This window comes from Mesoplodon bidens, assembly GCF_964165515.1.
Source record: "Mesoplodon bidens genome assembly, chromosome: 14".
Lineage (NCBI taxonomy): Eukaryota > Metazoa > Chordata > Mammalia > Artiodactyla > Ziphiidae > Mesoplodon > Mesoplodon bidens.
In genome coordinates, this window is record NC_138170.1 from 70390020 (window position 1) to 70409244 (window position 19225).

General features: G+C 44.4%; 1 protein-coding gene across 7 annotated transcripts in view; it reads left to right on the top strand.

Annotated features, from left to right (window-relative positions):
• ITSN2 (intersectin 2) overlaps positions 1–19225 on the top strand; it is a 172642-nt gene that overhangs the window by 135254 nt on the left and 18163 nt on the right. For all 7 annotated transcript variants that reach the window (XM_081254768.1, XM_081254770.1, XM_081254767.1 and 4 more), the window contains 3 exons: positions 11401–11522; positions 14438–14544; positions 15816–15999. In XM_081254768.1, coding sequence (XP_081110894.1) covers positions 11401–11522; positions 14438–14544; positions 15816–15999 — 413 coding nt within the window. The remainder of the gene's footprint in view (positions 1–11400; positions 11523–14437; positions 14545–15815; positions 16000–19225) is intronic.

The following is a 19225-nucleotide window of genomic DNA, read 5'->3' on the forward strand; positions in this document are numbered from 1 at the left end:
TCATGGTGCCACCAGCTACATTAAAGAATCGGAGTTGGGGGAAGATTAGTTTTGACTGCACAGTACCTGTGGGACATCCAGATAGAATTGTCCAGCAGGTAGTGAGATATAATTAAGATATACAGCATCAGATATACATCAGCTGGTGGCATGAATGCCTATTGATAGTTTTTGAGCCACTGAAAGTAAATGAGATGACTCGGGGAAAAAATCAGACCTTTGAGGGTATCAGCAGTTAAGGGTTGGGTAGTGAAAGGAACCCATGAAGAGGAAACAAAAGTTCTGGGGAAATAAAGAGATTGTTGTGCTAATATTGCTACCATTTTTATAAAGAAATGAAGTTCTAGCTATATAACCGTTGCTCATACCAGTAAAAAGAAACGAGGAAAAGTGCTCTTTTTTTAAGATTTATTTATTTGTTTGTTTGTTTGTTTATTTATTTATTTCATTTATTTTTGGCTGTGTCAGGTCTTAGCTGCGGCATGCGGAATATTCGTTGAGGCAGGCGGGACCTTTCGTTGTGGCGTGCAGGCTTCTCTCTAGTTGTGGGGTGCAGGTTTTTCCTCTCTAGTTGTGGCATGCAGGCTCCAGGACGCGTGGGCTCCAGAGCACAATGACTCTGTAGTTTGCGGTACACAGGCTCTCTAGTTGAGGTGCACAAGCTCAGTAGTTGTGGCACGTGGGCTTAGGTGCCCCGTGGCATGTGAGATCTTAGTTCCCTGACCAGGGGTCGAACCCGCATCCCCTGCATTGTAAGGCGGATTCTTTACCACTGGACCACCAGGGAAGTCCCAGTGCTCTTTATTGAGTACTTATTAGTCTAGGCACCTTTCTAAGGCCCTCAAATGTATTACCTCATAACTATTTTCTTTTTACAGGCATGGAAATGAAAACACAGAGAAGTTAAATAACTTGTTCAAGGTTACATAGATTGTCAGTGGTAGAGCTGGGTTCAAACCCAAGTGGTCCGACTCCAGAGTCCATGCTCTTAACCTCTACACTAGGGTGCTAATATTGCCACCATTTTCATAATAAGGAAGTTCCTGCAGTATAACCACCACTTGAACCAATGAAAAGGCAAGAAGAAAAATCAGAAGAGATGAGGAGGCAAGGACTGAATTTAACAAGCAAGGATAAGAATCTCTAAGAATAACATCTAGAAGGCTAAAGCTGGACATAATCACTTTTTTGGTAACAGCTTTATTGAGATATAATTTACATTCCATACAGTTCCCCCAACTATACCAATTCAGTGGTATATTCACAGAGTTATGCAACCATTACCACAGTCAATTATAGGACATTTTCATCACCTCAAAAGGAAACCCAGGGGGCTTCCCTGGTGACGCAGTGGTTGGGAGTCCGCCTGCAGGTGCATGGGTCACGGGTTCGTGCCCCGGTCCGGGAGGATCCCACGTGCCACGTAGCGGCTGGGCCTGTGAGCCGTGGCTGCTGGGCCTGCGCGTCCGGAGCCTGTGCTCCACAGCGGAAGAGGCCGCAGCAGTGAGAGGCCTGTGTATCGCAAAAAAAAAAAAAAGGAAACCCAGAACCCATTAGTTATCACCCTCGCATCTTCCTGTGTACCCTGCCTGCCCTGCAGCCACAGTTAAGCTGTGTTCTGGCTCCATATATTTGCCTACTCTGGACATATATAAGTGGAACCATAAAATGTGTGGGATTTTTGTGATTGGCTTATTTCACTTAGCATAATCTTTTCAAGGTACATAATGCTGTAGCACATATCGGTATTGCATTGCTTTTTATGGCCAAATAATATTCCATTGTTTAGATATACCACATTTTATTTATCCATATGTTAATTGATGGACATTTGGGTTTTTACTTTTTGGCTATTATGAATAATGCTGCTATGTACATTTGTGTACAAGTTTTTGCATGGACATATATCATCATCTTTCTTGGGTATATACCTAGGAGTGAAATTGCTGGGTCAAATGGTTTGACTTTTGGGGGAACTGCCAGACTGTTTTCCAAAGTGGCTGTACCATTTTATATTCCCACCAGCAGTGTACAAGGGTTTCTGTTTCTCCACATTTTCACTGATGCTTGTTATTATTTGGCATTTTATTAAAGCCTTCCTTGTAGGTATGAAGTGACATCTCATGGTTTTGAATTGCACCTCCTCCATGACTAATGATGTTGAAAAGCCGTTGGCCATGTGTATGTCTTTTTTGGAGAAATGTGTGTTCAGATTCTTTGCCCATTATTTATTTATTTATCTATCTATTTATTTATTTTTGGCTGCATTGGGTCTTTGTTGCTGTGCATGGGCTTTCTCTAGTTGCAGCGAGCGGGGGCTACTCGTTGTGGTGTGCAGGCTTCTCATTGTGGTGGCTTCTCTTGCAGAGAACAGGCTCTAGGCATGCGGGCTTTAGTAGTTGTGGCTCGCAGGCTCTAGAGCACAGGCTCAGTAGTTGTGGCGCATGGGCTTAGTTGCTCCACGGCATGTGGGATCTTCCCGGACCAGGGCTCGAACCCATGTCCTCTGCATTGGCAGGCAGATTCTTAACCACTGTGCCACCAGGGAAGTCCCCTTTGCCCATTTTTAAATTGAGTAAAGTATCTTCATAATCACTTTTAAAACTTTATTTTAAATGAGAACAACAAATTATGAAGGATGTGCTTAAGAGAAATGTCTTAATGCTGTTGTCAAAGGCAGAATCAGTGATAAAATCAAAGAGTGATAAAATGAGTGTAATGGGAAGTGTAGTGGGAGGGCTGCTTTGGATCATGACTCTATGAGCTCACCCCTAGGAGCCTTAGCCTCATCTGTATAATGAAGATAGTAATACCTGTATTACAGATGAGACTTAAGGGATTTATGAAACACCAGTTCAGTGTCTAACACATAGATACTAGAAATTACAGTGAACATTTACCAAGCATTTGCTGTGTCCTAAGTGATGGACTAAACATTTTGGGTGTGTGTCTGGGTTAGTAAGTGATGGAGTTAAAACTTGAGTCAGCATCTGACTCCAAAGCTGGTGCTCTTAGCCACCTCTCACTAACTTGGAGTTGCTGTTACTTCAGATCACAGAATTAGAACAATCATCATTAAATTCCAAGATATAGGTGAGAAGAGAGTAAAGAGAATTACCTGATTCATTCTTTAAATGAATTCAGGCTGGTCAAGTTACATTTCGAGGTACTGGGAGGACCTGCTACTGGGATCCCTGTGTCACCAGTGCTCATCTGTTAACCACCACGAAATCAGAGTCAGGCAGTGCCATAGAATTAGTGTGTACTAGACTCAGCAGTTTGGGCACAGTATTATGTAGTCATAAACAAGTTGGAAAATATGGGTTGTACAATCATACCATTGGGTAAAGTAGAGGCGTAGCAGTCTGCTTAGTAATACCAAGAAAAAAACATACGTGCATATGAAACCCCTGTTGCCCCTGGTCAGTACTGTGGTAATGGGCGTACTGATACAGAGTACTGAAGGGTACAGTCTATTTGAAATTAGCTGTTAGATACAAGCTGTTAACTGCATATGCAACCAAGTAGAAGGGTATGTAAAGGGACCAATTATGTTACGTAGACACAAAAAAGAGTTAAAGGCGAATAAGGGCCTTGTTGGTTTTCAGTACTTTGAGCTCTTTGGCATTCCAAGTATTTATACTAAAACATTTTTTCCTCTAGAATTCAGTTCAACAAGCATAAGACCAGGTTAGGTTTGTACACGCTGCTGTCAGAGTTTCACCTCAAATAAGATTGCAGTGTAAGCATCATTTAAAGTGGCCTGGCATTTCAAAGTGTAAGACTTGAATCAAGAGACCTAGATTTAGGTATTTAGTAGCTCTAAATTCTACAGTAAGTTACTTAACCACCAAAGCCTCAGATTCTCCATGTATTTATACAGTAGGAGTCAAGTTATATTTGTTAATCAGAGAATTGATCAGAGGTTGTAAATTGTGACACACATGTTGGTTATTAGTATTGTTAGAACGAAGTTCTGTGCTGGGTGAACATGAAGAAACTACTGTTTCATGACATCTCTTCGTAATATTCTATATTCTGAATAGCACATTAATAGTTGAGTCAGTGATACAGGGTCAAGTCTGGCAGACTAGAAGGTGATGCAAAAATCAGCTTGAATTAATTACTTTCTGAGGCCAAAATCTGCACTTTTGACGCTTGTTGTGATTGGCTTATTTCACTTAGCATAATCTTTTCAAGGTACATAATGCTGTAGCACATGTCGGTATTGCATTGCTTTTTATGGCCAAATAATATTCCATTGTTTAGATATACCACATTTTATTGGGGGGGGTCTTTGCTGTCTTTAGGCTTATAGCATTTTACCGTAGATTCAAAAATAAAAATAAAAAATTGTTTTTTTTGATAAATGCAAATCCACTTGCATTTATCAACAGAGCTGCTTTTGTAAGTTCTAGAATGTGTCTGTTTTCTGATAGTCAAATGTTTTGCTTTCTGATGGTCTGCAGCATTAGAATCACACAAACAGCCCAATTTTATAACACAAATAGCCCTTTTTGTGCTTAAACAAGCAACCTAACACCTGATGACATAGAACTTGACAGGCATCAAAAAAGACACAAAAACTTGTTCAAGAATTATTTAAATTTCCAAAAACAAAACCACAAATATGTATGGCTTCATGATGCTACCTGGTACACAGTTTGCACTCAATAAATATTTGCCAAGCGGATAAAAGGCTATTCTCTTACAAAATAAGATACCCAGTAATTTCCAGTGCCCTGATAAAACTTGAGTATTAAAGGCAGCCTTCAGAAAATGCGTGCAGTTGAGTCGTCTGGATTTACTGTTAAAATCTCATCTTTTCACTGAGCTTGAACACAGTGAGACTGAAAGCCATTATGTGATACTCTGGCTCTTAATTTTGGGCACACAGAGAATAGCATTGTTCAGAGGCGTTGGTCTCCTCAGAATGGGCAAGGACTATTCTGGGACTTTATGACATAATCTGAACAAGCCCTCTTTGTATCAGTCATCACAACTTGCCTTTTGTCCTTCACTTTTTGGAATCTTCGCAGATCTTTCTCCTCCTTTCTAAGCTATCTTGTTTGCTTGCTTGCACTGTAATTTAGAACGGTGGTTCCCAGCTGTAGTGGGACACAGTTTTCATAACCCTTATTCATTATTCATGTTTTGCCTCTCAGTCTCCACATCCTAAATACAAGTGTCGGGGGTCTTGTGGCCCAGCCTACCGCTAATGATTCCTCTGGGAACTTTGACCTGGTAGTAGCCCTGATCTCTCATTTTCCCTGCTTTTCCGTCCTTCCTGTCCACCAGAAGGAACTTCCCAGGAAGTTTTCATCCTTCTCTCTGACTGCCTGTAGTTAATATCAGTGTACTATCTCAGAGCGTGTCTTCGTATCACATTCTGTAAATACTTGTTGAAAACCTATTATGTGTCAGGCATAGCAGATTATAAAATGGACAAAAATTCCTGCCCTCTGAGAGCTGACATTTGAGTAGGGTAAGACAGAAAACAAACAAAACAAAGAAGTATGTCGTATCTTAGAAAAATAAAGCAGGTTAGGGAAAGGGAGTGCTGGGTGGGGAGAGGTGGATCCAGAGGGATTTCAGTTTTAAACAGGTTACTCAGATAAAGCTTCTCTGAAATGGTGACATGTGAGCAAAGACTTGAAAGATGTGCTGGCTGTCTGGAGGAAGCCATGTGGATACCTGGAAGATCATTCTAGGCAGAGGGAACAGCACATGCAAGGAGCATGCCCGTAATGCTTGAGGAACAGCACAGAGGCCGGTGTGGCTGGAACGAGGGAGGAGGAAGAGGACAAGGAAATGAGGACAGAGAGGTGTCTGTGGAGACGGGGGAGGCCGTCTAGGTTCTTGTGGGCTGATTGTGAGAAATTTGGCTTTTGCTCAGAGTGAGAAGGACCCATTGAAGGGTTTTGATCAAAGGAGTGACAGGATCTGCTATGTTTTAATAGGATAGCTCTGGCTTGCTAGATTAAACTGGAGGTTGGGGGGCAGGGGTCAGAGCAAAGAGACCTGTTAGGAGGTTGGTTCAGCAATCCAGGCAAAAGATGGCAGTGGCTTGGATCAGAATGACAGTGGTGGATGAGGTAAGAAGTGGTCAGATTATGGACCACTATTATCTATTGTGAAGATAGAGCCACAGGTGGGTTGAATGTGAGGTGTAAGAAGAAGGAAAGTGTCAATCCACCTGTTGTGTTAGCTTCAGGTGTACAGTAAAGTGAATCAGTTATACATATACATGTATCCACTTTTTTTAGATTCTTTTCCCATATAGGTCATTACAGAGTATTGAGTAGAGTTCCCTGTGCTATACAGCAGGTTCTTATTGTTATCTATTTTATATGTAGTAGCGTGTATATGTCAATCCCAGTCTCCCAATTTATCAGGGAGGTAATTCTATCAGTTTTTTATTTCACACTTTGAGGCTCTCCCATTAGTTGCAAATAAGAGTTATTATATTTCCATGAGTTTTTGTGATGTCATCTTATACAGATCCTTGGAAGCCTCGTTTGTCTGTTGCTAATGAATCCTCCCCCACTGCTCTTTTATATTTTGCATTTGTATAGTTTTTTGCAGCCCTTTACTTTTTTTCTTTTAGGTCATTCATTCATTCATTCATTTATGTTGGGCCTTGTCATTCCATCCTCCATGTCTTTTAGCTTTCATTTTATGTTTTCCATCTTTTTGTCTTTCTGGGCTACGTCCTAGGTAATTTCTTCAGCTCTGTTTTCAGATTTACTAATTGTTTCCTCCATTGTGCTTGATCTGCTGCCTCATCTATTAATTTATTATTTCCTTGATAATATTTACCTTTTTATTTGTTTCTGTTTCACATCTTCCTGTTGGGTTTTTAAGACTCTAATTAGGGTTTCAAATCCTTCATATATGTCTCGAGTTATTTTAAACATATATATTTTACATCTCCTTTTGCTCTAATCCTCAGTTTTTTATGAATGGTGGATTGTTCCTTGGTTTTTGTCATTTTTTACCTTGAACTCATCTTTAGCGAGACTTAGTTTTTCTCTGTAAATCCTGTGGAACCAAGGTCGTGAGAGTGACCCTCCAGACCAGTTGTACATTTTCTTTGGCCAAGCACCCTGAAGTTCTCACCAGCCAGGGACCAATTTTTGTGTTAATTCATCAGCTGAGGAATTCTTGAACTCCAAGTTTATGTGAGATGCAGCCCCAGCACTTCTGTTCATTACCCAGCAGGGACTAAATGCTTTCTTGTCATCTCACCATTCTGGCAGGAGGACTCTTTCCCTAGTCCACCCTGTAGTCTTCAGTCTCCTCTCATTAGCCAAACCCAGGCAGAAGTCAGCTAAGCAAAGAGCTTACAAACGTAGCCTTAAAGGTTGGCCTCCTTGCCGTGTGGAACAGAGCAGGGGAAAGATGAGCCATGGGTCTGGGGACGACACAACAGTCTTCCGCTCGACAAGTATCTCCTGACCTCGGTGGCCAAAACATTGCTAAGCGTGATATTATAGACTGTGTTAGACACAGTCCCTCACCGCCACTGGGAGAGAAGGGCATAGTGACGATATACAGGAGAACTATAATACACGTTACATTGTGGGAAGTATTTAAAATATAGATGCAAGCCAGTACCATGAAAACACGAAGGAGAGGCAGTCTGGGGACGGGGATGGAAAAGGTTTCCCCAGAGTAGGGTCATGTGAGCTGCACCCTGAAGGGGTAGTGAGATGGTTTCTGTGCAGAGAAGGGCCGTGGACGGAGGCAACAACAGGAGTGGAAACAGCCAGGCCGTGGACCGTTGGTACAGCACATCCTGAGGACTGAGCCCAGGCCAGGGTGGATAGAAGGTGGGCTGCATGGTCAGAGGCAGGCTGCTGCTGGATTACGGAGACTCCGGAGCCCTGTGCTCCCCCCGAGCTAGGACTTCATTCTGCAAAAAACAGGAGTCATTGGACATTCTGTCAGGGAAAGAACATGATAAAAAATGTAGAGGCTGGCTTGAGCTGTTCAATATAAATATAATGTAAATCACAAATACAAGCCCATATGTAATTTAAAATTTTCCAGCAGCTACATTTTAAAAAGTAAAAAGAAAGAGATGGAATTAATTTTAATAATTATTTTACTTAACCCAGCATTATCCAAAATATTATCATTTCAGTGTGTAATTGGTATAATAATTTTTGTACTGATGCATTATTTTACATTCTAGGGTGTTTCTACTGGGTCTTTGAAATCCGGTGTATATTTTACACTTACAGCTCTTCTCTGTTTGGACTGGCCGTGGTTCAGGTGCTCAGTAGTCACATGTTGCTAATGGCTACTGTATCGGACAGTGCAGGTGTAGAGGATGGCAGAGGGGTGTATTCTATCCACAAACCCTAATTCCTCAGTTCTCAAAAGATTCACTCTCCCCTCAAAACAGAGGGTTCTATGGTCAAATAAGTGTTGGGAACTCTGGGTTCACTCAAATTAAATGTTTCTTTAGAGCAGGGTTTCTCAGAGCATAGTACGCGGATGCGCCTTGTGACCCTAGCAGAGAAATGCAAAGCCAGATTCGTTTGACCTTGCAGGTCAGGAATGCCAGGAACACATTTTAGTATTTGCTGGATTGGGGGAACCAGAGAGCCTGGAGGCAGGCAGAGGCAGAAATGCAGAAGGAAACACCAGGAAGAGGAGAGTGACAGAGGCTGAGGGAGAGACTCGAGTGTTGGAAGCAGCAGCTCATCACAGGTGTCAGGGCTCTGGGCAGGTGCAGGAGGACGCCAGCTCCCAAGGGGGTCTCTGCATTGGGCGATGCTCAAGGTCATCATTACCTTCACAAGAGCAGTGTCAGTGGAGTGGTGGGAGAGAAACCAGAGTACCTTATGTTGGAGAAGTGACAGAGAGAGCTGGGGGCGGGGGGCATGCGTGTCAGGCCCCTCTACTGTCAGACATTTGACAGTGAGGCTAGAGACAGGTGTTTGTGGAGGGAGCAGGGTTGCGGGAAGGGTGCTTGTTTGTTTTCAATATTGTGGTAGGAGGGACACATAACCATGTTCATAGACTAGAGGGACCAGTGAAGACTGAAGATGGAGGTGTGAGGGGCAGGGAAGGGTCCTGCAGGAGGGGGCGCGTTAGGGATGCTGGCTTTAGAAGAAGTAGGGGTCCCTCACCCCCCACCACGGGAAGGAAGTACAGGGATGAGTGAGCAGGAAGGTGGGGCTGGAAGTAGGAGGGGCATCAATCATGCCTTGATTTTTTTCCCCCTGATGTCAGAGGTGAGAGCATCTGAAAGTGGGGGTAGGGGTCAGGTTGGAAACTTGGAGAATAAAAACTTAGGAACCATTGTCATGAAATGCAGAGGTGTCAGCTAGGGTTGGAGTACAAGGATTGTCCCACATTCATCCCGATGAAGCTAATGTCATGTACGTCCCAGCCTTAGAAACGATCAACTACCTGAGACTTTTCCTGTTATCCCAAGATACTGAATAGATAGGCCAATGCTTGTGGGTTTCAACATCAATCATCGATTCCCAAAGTGTGATATCCTGGTGGTGCACAGCACAATGGCCCACAAAATAGTGCCCAGGAGGACTCGAATTATTTTAATGGTTATATGTTTATGGTAGTGACTATTAGAAGAAACATAACCATCACATGAAACCCATGATTTCCTAGACATTTAGCTCAAATATGAACAAAAATATTACACAAATAATAGTAGAGATAATACGTGGCAGAATGTGAAGAACCGAGATCTGTAAACCGCTAGCAAAGAGGCGGGGCGACCCTAGAGACTGTTGCGATTGCTCCACCAGCGTCAGCTGGATGGCGACGTGATCAGCAACATTCCCCGTCATCAGGCGTCGGCCTTGGCATCCAGCCTCCTGGCTGCACACAGCCGGGTCAGGCAGGGACCCGTGTTAGCCTTGCTCATCCCTAGCTCTCGCTCATTCCTGCAGGTCTCCTTGGCAGAACAGGATGGAACACAGTCCCCAGGAAGGCTGGATAAGTCTGAACATGAGTGGCACTGCGATTTCATCTTGGTAGCACCAAACGTGACTTTTGCCTTATTCAATTTTTGTTTGACTGTGGGAGTAATTTTTTTTAAAGCTGTCGGCAGCATGTGCAGAAAATAGAACCGCTGTCTTCGTGAGGACTCTCGGAAAGTCCAAATCTATACAAAATACATAAAACATCAAAAACAGAAAGAGAACCCCCCCCTTAAAAGGCCAGTCTGATCCTGGCGTTTTCCACCTCTGTGGCTCGGTGCCTTTGTCCCCGTGCAGGGCGTCTGCCTCGGTCCGAACACTGCGGGCTGCGCAGGTCCCGCAGGGCCGGCCCTGCTCCGGCGTCCTCCGCCCCCAGACCTTCGTGTTGCCTCCCCGTCTCTCCCGCTTCGGACCTGCACTGCTACCGCCTCATGTTGTCCCTTGCTGGGCACCTACCTGCTCTTTCTTTTTGCCTGAGGAAGGGCTTTCTGAGGTGTTTCCCCTCCCGCTGGGCGTACGGCAGGCCCTCAGCTTCTTACTGAATGACTCTGGGTTAATGTCACTTCCCAGTGTGACAGTGAGCTCAGCTCCCATGTGCCTGTACATTGATCCGAAGTGACTATGGTACTTCTCACTCTGATGCCATGCAAGATGGCTGGGGACTGCCCTCAAAGCCCCCGTGGCTGCAGTGTACCCCAAACCACCAGTTCTTTGTTCCAGTGGGTTAAGACAGTGCTCTTGCTGGGAACTGCTGGGCCCTGGAGACTTCAGGTTTCCTAACTGAGCACTTAACTTTGAGAAATCTAGAGAAATGTTTCTCAAACATTTTTTTAAACAGTGGCTCACAGTAAGAAATACATTTTACATCCTCAAATACATACCTAACTAAAAATTTTCACAGTACAATACTGACAGATCCTGTGCACGTGGTAGTTTCTAGTTATTTATTTTGTTTTGTTTTTGTTTAAAAAAATCGATAGAATGGCCCACCAATAGCTCATGACCTGCAGTTTGGAAAACACTGGTCTCCAGCATTTGATTCACTTAATCATTACAATGCTTTGAAAATGTCTCAAGATGGTGAGAATAGCATAGATTCTTCACAAGGCTCCACACCGTTCTGGTTTCTTTAAGGCCATTTCTGAAAATCCTTCATTCTGTCATTACTTATCTGGAAAAGAAATTGGGACCACAACGAGCATTGCAGGCGTTGCAACCAGTTACAGGCGTTGCTAATTTGCGGCTCTGGAGCTCTGGAGTGGCCGGTGGTTAATCCCGCTTCCGCAGGTGTGCGCTGTTCGCCCGAGTCCCAGGGCCCTTTGGCAGGTCATGTGGTTCTTTCCCGGCAACGTTTGCAAACCCCGTGTATCTGACGATTCATGTCTGTTTTCTCCGAAGAAGATAAAATAATATTTTGAAACTCTAGCCTGCTTTTCCACAGGGTGTGCAGATCTCCAAACCCTGGACACCATGCAGCCAGTGGAGAGGAAAAGGCAGGGCTACATCCATGAGCTGATGGAGACTGAGGAGCGGTACGTGGATGACCTTCAGCTCGTCGTGGAGGTGAGGGTGCCGCGGGCGCCGTGGGCTGCTTAGGGGGTGGGGCCTTGTAGCGAGGTATCACCTTTGGCGAGTGAATTCTCAGGCAGTGACTGGAGCGCTCACACCCTCAGAATGCTTCCTCTGACCCTTGGAGAGGCCTTGAAGATCTCAAGTCTCCAGATTAGGTAATTCAGAGTGAAGAGAGAGAGAAAAGGCACTCAGTGCCTCAGTTGGATGTGGTAGAGGCCCCATCAGGAACGACCAGGGTACGGAGTAGGTGGGAAGGCTCTACAGCAAATGTATCTGCCTCAGACTTTTCTCTGACGATGTCTGCACTGCTCTTTTGGCACCTGACGCTTTCATAAAGTTTAGTTATTTCCAGAGGAATTGTGAGGCAGTGGGAGTGTTCACCTAACCTTTATATCAGTTTGGAAAACCAAACAGTGTTCTGTAAAATAGCTCCCAAATCTCATATATTTACTGTGTTTGTGACTATTAATGTTGCCAGTGACCCCTAAGCAGACAACGGCCGTTAGAGTGGCACTTTTAAATGGTTCGCGTTTGAGCAAAGTAAGATTTTATACTTTTTTTTTTTACTTTTTTTTTTTTTTTTGCGGTACGCGGGCCTCTCACTGTTGTGGCCTCTCCCGTTGCGGCGCGCAGGCTCGGGGGCCATGGCTCACGGGCCCAGCCGCTCTGCGGCATGTGGGATCTTCCCAGACTGGGGCACGAACCCGTGTCCCCTGCATCGGCAGGTGGACTCTCAACCACTGCACCACCAGGGAAGCCCCAAGATTTTATACTTTTATTATGCTTTTGTTTCCATGGCTTTCAGTCAAGGCCCTCAGATGAGACCAGTTTAAAAAAAAAAAACTTAAAGAGAACAGGTGTCCCCACTCAGGCCTAATAGGTGCACTGTTTACGTGGCCGTGACCTTGAGAACACACGGTGCAGAAGCTGAGTCCTGCATCTGCCCCAGCAAGGCCTGCCCCCGATTCATTCTCTCCCCTGAATTCGGGCTGGGATCTCAGACGTGGCCCACTTGCTCCTCTCAGACGTTCACTGTCCTGCACTTCTCGGTTGATAACGTCTGTCTTCCCCCAGGCTGTGAGCTCCTGAGGGCAGAGACTGTGTGTCCTTCGCCCTACACCCCAAACGTAGCCTGGCCCTTGACAGGCCTTCCCAGCAGGACTGAATTTATGTGTGGCTAGGTGTGTTTATGCATGCCTGCACTTCTCTCACCAGGATGGATGGCCTGGAAGAAAAGCCCATCTTTCTGATTAACCCCTACAAGTGTCAGGCCTGCTGCCGGTCAGGTTCCAGTCCTAAGGGGTTGTAAATGGGTGTGGAGAACCGCTCTGACTAGCACAGAAGGTGAACGGGGGCCAGGTGCTCTCCCCGTCTCAGGCCAGCCTCTTAACCACTTGGGCTGGGTTATTTTCATTCTGTGCACCTCACAAGACGCTCTGAGGGGTGAGGCATCATGTTGGGGTCGGGGGTCAGGGTAAAAAGCACTGCCCACAGGCAAGGGCTTCTCATTACCGTTCCCGTGGAGGGCCCTGGAGGACCCAGCCACCTCGTCCTCTGCTTACCTCACTGAGGCACAAAGCAGGCAGATAGAATGAATAAACAGTAACAAATTAATCATTAATCAGTGAGTGAAAGAACAGACAATCAGATGCTTTCCCTGTCCTTCAGGAGCAACCTCAGAGCTGATGGACCTTGTTTCCAGGGCTCTCTCTCATAGGAGTGTCCAGACATCTTCAGTCTGATTCGGGAACCGTAGAGGTTTAGAGACATTAGTTCATAGCACTTTTATCTGAGTTCTTTGAATCCAGGTTCAACTCAATGCAGTAAACATTAATTTAGAACAGTTTCAATGGAGAGTAACGTCATGTGTATTTTGGAGAGATTTCACGTGAGGAGAGTTGTCTCAGATGACTTCACCATTTCCGTGAGGCTTTTAAAGTCATTCCCTAGTTGTTTAGTGGAAACTTGAACGTAGAATCAAAATGTTGTTTTAGTTCTGGCTCCTCCACATTCTAGCTTTGTGACCTTGAGCAAATTACTCTCTCAGCTTTTATTTCTTCGTGGGTCAATTGGGAATAATAATACCTGACTCAGCATGACCTACATCATCTATGAAGTTAATTGAGAAACACACACACAGGTGTGCATGTACGCACACACAAGCATATGCATGTATGTGCATATCAGAACTTTGTGAAACCTTAAGTGCTATGGTTTACCAAAGTGTTATCATTTTTTAATTTTTTTGCGGTATGTGGGCCTCTCACTGTTGTGGCCTCTCCCGTTGCGGACCACAGGCTCCGGACGCACAGGCCCAGTGGCCATGGCTCATGGGCCCAGCCGCTCCGCGGCATGTGGGATCCTCCCAGACCGGGGCACGAACCTGTTTCCCCTGCATCGGCAGGCGGACTCTCAACCACTGTGCCACCAGGGAAGCCCCAAAGTGTTATCATTTAACCCCTGAAATCCACATGTGCTTGGTGGCCAGTCTTGAGGATAGGATAAGGCATCACTTTTCTGGTGCACTTCTCACAAACTGCTTCCAGACCCCTGGGGTGCTCAGCCTGACAACGGTCGTGCTCCCTCAGTTCTGCAGGCTCTTCCAGTGTGTGGATGCTTTGTGCCCATGGTTTATTTAACCTGTATAACACCCTGAGGAGGTAGGTATGAGAATCTCCTCTTCTTGATGAGACTGCTGGATTCAGTCCTTAGAATCAGCCCTGATAGAAGACGAAATAGCAAAAAGTAGGGAAATTTTGCAATTTAAAATTTAACAGTCACAATATGTTTATTTAAAAGTGCCATGATCTTCCTAGTTTTAGTGTATGAAGATAATGTTTTATTTAGACCACACAGGCTGTGTACTGCACTTAAGCTGACTTCTTTCCCGTGTATTCTGAATTTAGGTTTTTCAGAAACGAATGGCAGAACCAGGTTTTCTCACTGAAGGAGAAACGGCCTTGATCTTTGTTAACTGGAAGGAGCTCATCATGTCGAACACGAAGCTGCTGAAGTAAGTCGTGAGCGTCACCTGTCGTTGCCACAGACGCCCCCAGCCCCAGGGCTGAGACTCACACCTAACTCTCTGCAGCCAGGGCTGCTTAGCAAAGAACTTTCACTGTTTTCTGTTCCCTCGGGCTTTTTTTTTTAATATAAATTTATTTATTTTATTTTTGGCTGCTTTGGGTCTTGGTTGCTGCACGCGGGCTTTTCTCTAGTTGTGGTGAGCGGGGGCTGCTCTTCATTGCGGTGTGCGGGCTTCTCATTGCGGTGGCTTCTCCTGCTGCAGAGCCTGGGCTCTAGGCACACGGGCTTCAGTAGGTGCGGTGCATGGGCTTAATAGTTGTGGCTCGCGGGCTCTAGAGCACAGGCTCAGTAGTTGTGGTGCATGGGCTTAGTTGCTCCATGGCATGTGGGATCCTCCTGGACCAGGGCTCAAACCCATGTCCCTTGCATTGGCAGGTGGATTCTTAACCACTGCGCCACCAGGGAAGTCCCTCCCTCAGGCTTTTAATTTTATCATCATTTTATGAAATGCTCTCTAACTCTGAAATGCATAATTATTGAAGTAAAGAAATATAACAAAGAAAATATTTGATTAAGCAAAGGAAAAATTAAATCATTAAACAATATATCAACATATGGTTCCAAAATATACTTGACTCTGCATCAGATAGAGTCAGGAGAGAAGCTGCAGCTCATGGCCTAGACATAACTGGCTGGTCTGGCACTCTCCTAAGTCCAGTGTGAAATTCTGTTGCCTGTGGTGATTTTCTGTCCCTTACGCCCGTGAGGACAGTCTCCTGTGGGGAGGCATGAGCAGTCCCAGCGCTTGCTGCCTCTCCGCCCTCCTTGGGGCTCAGCAGCTCTCTGGGAACGATGCCGCCTCCACACATGGCCTCTGTGGGCTCCTGCTCCCTTTTTTCCCTTACAGAGGGTGGACATTTTTTTCTTCTTGGTTCAGCTGAAAACAAGTTAGAAAATTTTCAAAAGAAACTTTGCTAAGATACTAAGCTGAATCCAAAACAATTCCAAAGACCTAGGAACACCCAAGTGCACAAACTTCATTTTCTTCTTCTTCTTTCTAGCAGCTCACCCAGGTTGGCTGGGCAGGCAGGGCTTTAGGCCCTCGCTGCCTCCTCCTCCTGACTTTTCCCTCACGGTGCCAGAGGTTTTTAGGTAACACGCTGGTTGTTATTACCATTAGTCTCGCAAAGTATTCATCCTTCATTTGCAAAGCACATTCAGTTAGAAACGGGAAGTGAGAGTGTGTGTTGGTTGCAGGGCCTTGCGAGTACGGAAGAAGACCGGGGGTGAGAAGATGCCCGTGCAGATGATTGGGGACATCCTGGCAGCTGAGCTGTCCCACATGCAGGCTTACATCCGGTTCTGCAGCTGTCAGCTGAATGGAGCAGCTCTTTTACAGCAGAAGACAGATGAACACGCAGACTTCAAAGAATTTTTAAAGGTAACTCCATTCTGGGAATGTAAGCAGGTCAGCCTTGTTCTGAGCCAGGAGGCAGGGGTGTATGGCGGCATGGTGGGGAATCTCAGCAGTGGAGAAGGCCATCTCCATCACCTTCCAAAGGAAACAAAATATGGCAAAGAATTTTCTGATTGCTTTGAATTGCCTTTCATGTTGAATTAATTTTTCTTGGCACTGGGACCATGATTTTGCCCATCTTAAATAGCAGAGTGTTTTTTTAAGCCTACTTACATACATCAGCTACTTCATACTCCAAAGAAGTCCAGAATGTCACTTTCTTAATTTTGTAAATTGTATTTATTTTATACCCATCTTATTCCAGAAGGAATATAAAATAGCTCACTTAAACATATAAAATTCAACAAGATAAAAAAAAATTTTAAATAAGTGGATGGGGAGTTCCCTGGTGGTCCAGTGGTTAGGATTTGGTGCTTTCACTGCCATGGCCTGGGTTCAATCCCTGATCGGGAAACAGAGATCCCACAAGCTGCATGGTGTGGCCAAAAAAAAAAGTGTATGAATAAAATGGGACAAAAGGAAATGAGAGTAGGAAAAAAAATGGTGACACCAGGAATTAGGATAATAAATAAAAAGCGCATCTGTGCTCCTATACATATACAAGAAGTGTACGCAGCTGTCATAAAACCTTCCAGAAACCAATGAGAAGACAGAAAACATTTGGTTCCATGATGCCATGGTCATAAATTAAAAACAAGCAGCTGGTAAGGAGAAGTAATGCTAGAACTGTACTCAGAAAGTACACTATTTGTATATTCACTGTGTATAATATAATGAGTCAGCAACAACCTTACAGTGATACAGCAATGAGCTTCATATGTCTGGTTATATCACTATAGAATATCACATTTCGATCAGTCATTTTTATTGATGTTGTTCAGTAATAGAAATATTACTAAACATGTTAAAATGATGAGGGAAATGAAAGAAAAATCTGTTTTCTTTTTTTTGCATTTTTGTTGTTGTGAAGTACTTTATATTGGGATATATTATACAGCCACAGTAGTACTTTATGGGAAAGTGCATAATTTAATATTTTTATTATCAGAAAAGAATGGAAAAATAAGCATAAAATATAAGATATATAGGCAGAGGATAAAATTCTAAGAGGAAAATAGAGGAAGTAATAAAGATAAAAGCACAAATGATATCAATATGTTTGTAAACAGGTACAGCGAAAAGAACTGATAAAATATAACTCCGCTAAATCTAATAGAAAAAGAGAAAAAAAAAACACAAGTAAAAATAAGAATAGATACAAAGTTATTTCTTAAAAGTGTATATAATTCAAAATATATGCTAATAAATATGAAAACATTAACAAAACTTGTAGTTTTCTATTAAAGTTTGAAAACTGATTCAGTAAGAGTAGAACATCTAGAGAGAGTCAGGCTTGTGCCATCTTGCCCCCACCGTCCGCTCCCAGCCACCCTTTCCCTTTAGACACTCTCAGCCCCCCACCCGCCCCTTTCCAAGCATGTCCCGGGCCACCGCCGCAGAAACCGCACCATCTCTACCCACACATTCTCCGTGTGGGACGTGCAGCCAGGTCTACAAATATTCTTAGAGCAGAGATGAGCTATCTGGAATAAAGCCAGCAAGTGACCTGTCCATTTAAGCCACAGATGAATAATACTGCAGCCAGCCCAATGTCTACTGCCACTTCAAGTAGTGGAAGAAGTACAGGGAAGTCTATAAGCTTTGCAGCAGAATTGCACAGTATGCTGTTTTTGCTTACAGATTAAAGACTTGAACATAGACCTGAAACCATAAAACTCCTTTAAGAAAACATAGGTGGTTTTCGCTAGGTGATTCTAGGAGGCCTCTTCATGAAACAGCAGTTTGGGTAGAAGATGTAGTACACACTCAATTAATTAACCTCCTTTGTGGCTGACAGGGTCTTGGTGCTCTGGCCTGGTGTCAGGCCTGAGCCTCCAAGGTTGGAGAGCCGCGTTCAGGACATTGTACCACCAAAGACCTCTCAGCCCCATGTAATATCAATTGGCGAGAGCTCTCCCAGAGATCTTCGTCTCAACGCTAAGACCCAGCTCCACTTAACAGCCAGCAAGCTCCAGTGCTGGATGCTCCATGCCAAACAACTAGCAAGAGAGGAACACAGCCCCACCCATTAGCAGAGAGGCTGACTAAAATCATTCTAAGTTCACAGACGCTGCAGAACGCACTGCCACATGTAGCCCCATCCACCAGAAAGACAAGATTCAGCCCCACCCACCAGAACACAGGCACCAGTCCCCTCCATCAGGAAGCCTACACAAGCCACTGACCCAACCTCACCCACTGGGGGCAGACACCAAAAACAACAGGAACAACAAACCTGCAGCCTGTGAAAAGGAGACCCCAAAGGGGTCATAAGTTACACAAAATGAGAAGCCAGAGAAATATGCAGCAGATGAAGGAGCAAAGTAAAAACTCACCAGGCCAAACAAATGAAGAGGAGGACATAGGCAGTCTACCTGAAAAAGAATTCAGAGTAATGATAGTAAAGATGATCCAAAATCTTGGAAATAGAGTGGAGAAAATACAAGAAACGTTTAACAAGGACCTAGAAGAACTAAAGAGCAAACAGACAATGATGAACAACACAATAAGTGAAATTAAAAATTCTCTAGAAGGGGGCTTCCCTGGTGGCGCAGTGGTTGGGCGTCCGCCTGCCAATGCAGGGAACACGGGTTCGTGCCCCGGTCCGGGAGGATGGGCCCGTGAGCCATGGCCGCTGGGCCTGCACGTCTGGAGCCTGTGCTCTGCAACAGGAGAGGCCACGACAGTGAGAGGCCCGCATACTGAAAAAAATTCTCTAGAAGGAATCAGTAGCTGAATAAGTGAGGCGGAAGAACGGATAAGGGACCTGGAAGATAAAATAGTGGAAATAACTACCACAGAGCAGAATTAAAAAAAAAGAATGAAAAGAATTGAGGACAGTCTCAGAGACCTCTGGGACAACATTAAATGCACCAACATTCAAATTATAGGGGTCCCAGAAGAAGAAAAAGAAAGGGTCTGAAAAATATTTGAAGAGATTATAGTTGAAAACTTCCCTAACAAGGGAAAGGAAATAGTCAAGTCCAGGAAGTGCAGAGAATCCCATACGGGATAAATCCAAGGAGAAACATGCCAAGACACATATTAATCAAACTATCAAAACTTAAATACAAAGAAAAAATATTAAAAG